This window comes from Nannospalax galili, unplaced genomic scaffold (assembly GCF_000622305.1).
Source record: "Nannospalax galili isolate Female #2095 unplaced genomic scaffold, S.galili_v1.0 scaffold1368, whole genome shotgun sequence".
NCBI lineage: Eukaryota > Metazoa > Chordata > Mammalia > Rodentia > Spalacidae > Nannospalax > Nannospalax galili.
In genome coordinates this window covers 139578-146686 of record NW_008358007.1, presented here as the reverse complement: position 1 = coordinate 146686, position 7109 = coordinate 139578, and the positions used below count along the sequence as shown (strand labels likewise).

The 7109-nt window shown below is 44.5% G+C and overlaps 2 protein-coding genes across 2 annotated transcripts in view; both read left to right on the top strand.

Moving 5' to 3' along the window:
* LOC103752345 (zinc finger protein 805-like) overlaps window positions 1-6835 on the top strand; it is a 26432-nt gene extending 19597 nt beyond the window's left edge. Inside the window, exons 3-4 of the mRNA XM_008856068.3 lie at window positions 1020-1115; window positions 4794-6835. Coding sequence (XP_008854290.1) covers window positions 1020-1115; window positions 4794-6457 — 1760 coding nt within the window. The 3' untranslated portion in view covers window positions 6458-6835. The remainder of the gene's footprint in view (window positions 1-1019; window positions 1116-4793) is intronic.
* The window catches only part of Znf304 (zinc finger protein 304), a 56672-nt gene that overhangs the window by 18339 nt on the left and 31224 nt on the right, over window positions 1-7109 (top strand). The window lies entirely within an intron of this gene.

The following is a 7109-nucleotide window of genomic DNA, read 5'->3' as shown; positions in this document are numbered from 1 at the left end:
AGGGCCCAAACTAGGAGTATAGAACGGCGAGGCGGGGGATGGAAGGGTGAATGTCGCTTAGGGAGTCCCGCCCGGCACGGAGAGCTGCGCTATAGACTTACCCCAAGAGCAAATAAATCTTTTTTTAAAAAAAGAAATTGTGGCCGGGCGTGGTGGCGCACGCCTTTAATCCCAGCACTTGGTGCACACCTTTAGTCCCAGCACTTGGGAGGTGGAGGCAGAGGCAAGCAGATCTTTGTGAGTTCCAGCACAGCTGGGGCTACAAGGAGACCCTGTCTCAAAAAAGACGCCCCCCCAAAAAAGAGAAAGCATATTTTAAATACACCAGTTTTACCCCTAAAATTTTCCTGTAAATATTTTTCAATTTTGAAATGACTTAATGCATTTAAATTGCTTATTCTAGATGCCCTAGATATACTAAGTATTAGATGGTGTTTTTCCCGCCCTTTCTTAATATATTACCCCAACTGTAAGCATTTGGTTATAACAGAAGAAAATGGGTTAATACTCAAACCTGTTTGAGTGAAAGTAGTCATGTATAGAACTGTACCCTCAGTCCTCTTTATTTTGAAACTCTTGCTTAGTTTCAGGCAGGCATTGAACTGGCTGTCCTCCTGCCTCAGGCTTGTGAGTTGCCGGAATTATAGTCTTGTCCTATCAGGTGCATTTAATATTACTTTCTGCTGTACTGTTTGGAGTAGAAGTTCTGGAAGTTTCCCAGTCACATAACTTTTTTTGTTGTTTGTTTTTTGTCTTTTTTGAGACAGGATTTCCCTGTACCCCAGCTGGCCTGGAACTCGCTATGTAGACCAGGCTGGCCTCGAACTCACAGAGATCCGGCTGCCTCTGCCTCCCAAGTGCTGCGGTCAAAGTATGCGCCACCACACCTGGCCACATATCTTTGTGTTGCTTAGAGCAACTTCATTCCAAAGCAGTCCCCATCCTGAAATCCCAGGTGAGACTGAAGGTCTGTATCACTTCTCAGAAAAATCCATATGTCCACATTTTTCTCCCTAAAGGGTACCCTGTTCCTAAACCTGAGTTGATCTGCCAGTTGGAGCATGGGCAAGAGCTGTGGATAGTGATGAAAGACCATTCCCCAAACACCTATGCAGGTAAGAACACTGATTAGGGCTGGTGGGCGACCCTGAAGCCTTAAGACTCAGTGGAGAGAGTACTGGCTCTGGAATCTCTGAGAGACAGACAGACAGACAAATAGAGAGAGACTCATTATGTAGCCCTGGCTGACCTTAAACTTGTTGGTAGATTAGGCTGGCCTTGAACTCAGAGATCCACCTGCCTCCCTCCCCAGTTAAAGGCGTGTGAAACCACGCCTGGCCTAGAATTTTTTTTTTTTTTATGTGTATGCATGTATTGCCTACATGTAAGGTAAATGCACCCGTGTTGTGCAATGTCTACAGAGGACAGAAGAGGCCATCGGATCCCCTGGAACTGGAGTTACGGACAGTTGTTAGCTGCCATGTGGGTGCCCACGGAGGACAGAAGAGGCCATCAGATCCCCTGGAACTGGAGTTAAGGACAGTTGTTAGCTGCCATGTGGGTGCTGGGATTCGAACTTGGGTCTTCTGCAAGAACAACCAGTGTTCTTAACCGCTGAGCCATCTCTCCAGCCCCGATTTTATTTATTTTTATTTTATGTATATGAGTGTTTTAACTGCACGTATGTAAGTGCACCACATGCTTTCGTGGTGCCCTTGGAGGCCATAAGAGGCCATCAGATCCCCTGGAACTGGAGTTACAGACAGTTGTGAGCCACCACATGGGTGCTAGAAGCCAAACCCAGGTCCTCTGGAAGAGCAGTAAATGCTCTTAACCATGGAGCCATCTCTGTGGCCCCTTGGATATCTTTTGACCTTGTAAATAAGTTTAACTTAGTTAACAGTAGTTGCTGTGTCACCCTCCAAAATCTCAGTGGCCCCAGTCATGAGAACTAGTTTCCTCACTCATATCTGAGTCTATGCATTAACCAGGATGATGGTATGCATCATTCAGGGACCCCACAGACCATATATCATTAGCCTGTCGCTTTAAGTTTATCCTGCCATCCACCAGCTGGTACAAGATTGAGAGAAAAGGGGACCTCACATCTACTTCCAGAAACACCCAGTTTCTCTCACATTTCACCCACAAGGGCTAGGTATTTGGCCACCCTTGTGTTCGTGGGGCTGGGATATATGATATTGAGTTACATGTCGGAAGAGATGATCCAATGGTTTGGTGAACATCTACTCAGTCCACTAAGTTTATTCCAGAAAGTTGATAGCAATAATAGTCTCTCTGTCATTGGGTTCTGTGGGGAGGATATAATTAAATAATGCCTTAATGCATGAGGAGCAGTATCTGACCCTCGGAGAGTGACACATCAGAAGTAAGCTTTGAGCCTGGAGAGATGGCTCAGTGATGAAGAGCACTGGCTGCTATTACAGAGCACCTGGGTTCTGTTCCCAGCACCCACATGGGCTAACACCCATCCATAACTCCAGTTCCAGGAGATCTAACGACCACTTCTAGCCTCTGGTTATTGAATTCATAGGTGTGCTTACATACAGGCCAAACACTTATGCACACACACACACACACACACACACACACACACACACACACATAAATAAATAAATAAATTTTTTAACTTCATTTATTTTTTATTTTATGTGTACAAGTGTATTGCTTGCATGTATGTGAGTGTACCCAAGTCATACAATGCCCCATGGAGGTCAGAAGAGGGCATCAGATCCCATGGAACTGGAGTTACAGACCATTGTTAGCCACCGTGTAGGTGCTGAGATTTGAACTCAGGTCTCCTGCAAAAGCAGCCAGTGCTCTTAACTGCTGAGCCATCTCTCCAGCCCCAAATAAAATTTTTTTTAAAAAAAGCTTCATCGTTCATGTCCCATAAGTCACAATGCATAAAATGTCTCAGATTTCCTTCTGGAGTGTAGTTATGTTCTGCCCTCTACCCTGTCCTGCCTTTTTTGCTCATCCTGAGTGACAGGAGGACACTGAAAAGCAGTCCCTTATAGGTGTCTTCTGCTTTGATTCAGATCTTGTCTAGTACTTGATACAATAAGGCACTCTTCTGTTTTTGCTAATCAGATGTGTGTTTCTTGTGCTCTTAATTTTCTTTTTTTCCCTCATTGGTGAGAAAGTTTAGTGGCTCATCATAAGATTTTTGGCCACTCTAGTTTCTTCTATGAAATGTCATTTCAGATAAATGCTTTTTTTAAAAAAAATTAACTTGTAGCTGGGCGTGGTGGCAGATGCCTTTAATCCCAGCACTTGGGAGGCAGAGGCAGGCAGATCTTTGTGAGTTTGAGGCCAGCCTGGTGTACATAGTGAGTTCCAAGGGTGTTTTTTTTTTTTTTTTTTTGGTTCCTTCATGGTTTTTTTTTTGGGGGGGGGGGGGGGTTTTTTTGGTTTTTTTTTTTTTTCTTTTTTTTTTTTTTTTTTTTTTTTTTCTTTTTGTCATCTTTTTGAGACAGTCTCCCTGCGGCCCCAGCTGGTCTGGAACTTACTGTGTAGACCAGGCTGGCCTCAAACTCACAGAGATCTGCCTGCCTCCTGAGTGCTAGAATTAAAGGCTTGGACCCACACCTGGCACATTCTAGTACTTTTATCAGTTATATATACTACAATAATATTTTTTTAGGGGCTAGAACAGTGGCTCAGGAGTTAAGAGCACTTTCTGTTTTTCCACAGCGCCCGGGTTCAACTCCCAGCACCCATTCTGGGGCTCTGTCACCCTCTTCCAGCCTTTGAAGACACCACACACATACCAGTAAACATACTAGCCATCAAAATACTTGTACAAATAAAAATAAATAAATCACTAAAAAATTTTTTTTAGGGACTGGAGAGATGGTTCCGCAGTTAAGAGCACTGGCTGCTCTTGCAGAGGACTTGGGTTCAATTACTATCACCCACATGAGAGCTAACAGCTTCCCGTAACTCCAGTTCCAGGGGAATCCAACTCCCTCTACTGACCTCCGTGGGCGTTGTATGACATGGGTACCCTTACACAAATGCAAGCAATACACTCACACATAAAATAAGTTAACAAAAATTCAGTTTCTTTTTTTTTCTTTTTTTTAAATTTTGTGTGTATGTGTGCAAGCCACCACACATGTATGAAGCGCAGAGGACAATTTGCAAGAGTCAGTTTTTCCTTCCACCATGTGGGTCATGGGGCTCAGACTCAGCTCGTCAGGATTGGTGGCAGTCACCTTTACCTGCTGAGCCATTTCACTGGCCCTAGTTTTTGTTAGTTTTTGAGATATGTCTCAGGTGGCCTCAAGCTTATTGTGTAGCCTAAGCTAATCTCAACCTCATGATCTTATCTTTGTCTCCCAATGCACAATATACCACTATTTAGAGACAAATAATGAGTTACCTTTGTGGAAATACTAACTCTAGAGTTGAGGAGATATCTCTGCTCTAAACCCTCTGTCCCAGCCTTTCATTTGGTCTCCCCTTCAAAATAAAGAACTCAAGAACCAGCTGATGTGGTGATGCATGCCTTTGACCCCAGCACTTGGAAGGCAGAGCCAGATGGATCTCTGTGAGTTCAAGGCCAGCCCAATAGCGAGTTTAGGGCTGCCTAGTGAGTCCCTGTCTCAAAAACAAACAAAACTAGAACTTAAGAATCCCCAAAGAAAGAAATCTCAGACCAAGGTTAACAAACATCTTGGTGCTCTAGTTTCATGTTTTCATTAAGCAGGTGTTTTTATTTCTTATGTTTTCATTGCTCACACGCCCTGTCGTCTTACTTGTTTCAGGTAACAGTGGAAAAACCAAGGCTATAGAACTTAGCACATGTGACCCAGCAGAAAGCTCACTCCAGGGAGAGTTAATACAAGAAGCCTCAGGGAATTTGCAGTTGGTGCAAGCTCAGTGTCGAATTGGTTCCTCAGAAATGCACCAAGGAATCTTGCAAGCAGGAATAGAATTTCAAAGTGAAACGCTTCCTGGGAAAATGAGCCCTGGACATGGTAGTTCAGGAACAGCTGAGGATGTATGTTCAAGGGTTGTACAGAAGCACATCTCTTCAGGAGCTGTTCATGGCCCTGACTCACATGGGTCAAGTAAAGATCCAGTGATTCAAGAGGAAGAAAATATCTTTAAATGCAATGAATGTGGGAAAGTGTTTAACAAGAAGCGCCTCCTTGCTCGACATGAGAGGATTCACTCTGGAGTGAAGCCCTATGAATGCACAGAGTGTGGGAAGACCTTCAGCAAGAGCACGTACCTTCTTCAGCATCATATGGTCCATAGTGGGGAGAAGCCCTATAAGTGCCTGGAGTGTGGGAAGGCCTTCAACCGCAAATCCCACCTTACACAGCACCAGCGGATCCACAGTGGGGAGAAGCCTTATAAATGCAGTGAGTGTGGAAAAGCGTTCACCCACCGCTCTACTTTCGTCTTGCATAACAGAAGCCACACTGGTGAAAAACCTTTTGTGTGCAAAGAATGTGGAAAAGCTTTTCGAGACAGACCAGGTTTCATTCGACACTACATCATCCACAGTGGGGAGAATCCCTATGAGTGCTTTGAGTGTGGCAAGGTCTTCAAACACAGGTCATACCTCATGTGGCACCAGCAGACTCACACTGGGGAGAAGCCCTATGAATGCAATGAATGTGGGAAAGCATTTTGTGAGAGCGCTGCCCTGATCCACCACTATGTCATCCACACTGGCGAGAAGCCCTTTGAGTGCCTCGACTGTGGGAAAGCTTTCAACCACAGGTCGTACCTCAAGAGACACCAGCGCATTCACACCGGGGAGAAGCCTTTTGTTTGCAGTGAGTGTGGGAAAGCCTTTACCCACTGCTCTACTTTCATCTTGCATAAAAGGGCCCATACTGGAGAAAAACCCTTTGAGTGCAAAGAATGTGGGAAAGCCTTTACCAATCGGAAAGACCTCATTCGCCACTTCAGCATCCACACAGGAGAGAAGCCCTATGAGTGTACAGAGTGTGGGAAGGCCTTTAACCGAAGGTCAGGACTTACAAGGCACCAGCGGACTCATAGTGGAGAGAAACCCTATGAATGTGATGAGTGTGGGAAAACTTTCTGTTGGAGCACAAACCTCATTCGGCATTCCATCATCCACACTGGGGAGAAGCCGTATGAATGTGGTGAATGTGGAAAGACCTTCAGCCGCAGCTCATCCCTCACTCAGCATCAAAGGATGCACAGTGGGAGAAACCCCACCAGTGAAACAGACAAGGGAAGAGCCTTCACAAGTGGGCGAACATCTGTCAACATCCAAGAACTTCTACTAGGGAATGACTTTTTGAAAGTAACCACTGAGGACAGCGTTTTACAGGCAGAAGCGTCTTATATGGTATCTGATAATTCATACCAAAGAGAAACCCCACAGGTGTCGTCACTGAGAAAACCTGTTGCAGAGTGTTACTCGTCATCTGAAAACTTGTGTTAGAAATTGAGCATGTTCTCTGTTGGAGAATACAGGAGAGCGATCCAGAGGTTATTTTGCACTAATGAAAACCTTCAACTATATCTCTCCTAGTTTTACAGTGCAGTGTTATCTCAGGAATTTTTATAAACAGAAGGTGACATGGACATAGAAAAACCCAAGCTCTGCTTTCATACCACCCTGCCAAGTCTTTGGTACTTGCTTATGGATTTCTTCTTTGAGTGGAAAGGATTTTGGTTTAGTAGGTAAAGGACCTTGACCCTTTATATGTCTTGTATATACATTCATTGCTGTCCAGTGTTAAAAAATTGAGGACAACCAGGCATGGTAGCACACGCCTTTAATCCCAGCACTCGGGAGGCAGAAGCAGGCGGATCTCTGTGAGTTTGAGGCCAGTCTGGTCTCCATAGTGAATCCAGGCCAGCTGGGTCTACAGGGAGACCCTGTCTCAAAAAGACAAAAAAAAAAAAATAGAGGGCAAATATAGAAACTTACAGAACGTTATCCTTGTTCCACATGTGTCTATAGTAGAGCATCAGTTTTTATGAACAATATGAAACATTGTGAAATACTTTTAGGAGATAGGAAGTGTGTGTGTGTGTGTTTGGATATAAGCCCAGGGCTTTGACCATGCTAAGATACCACTGAACTACAA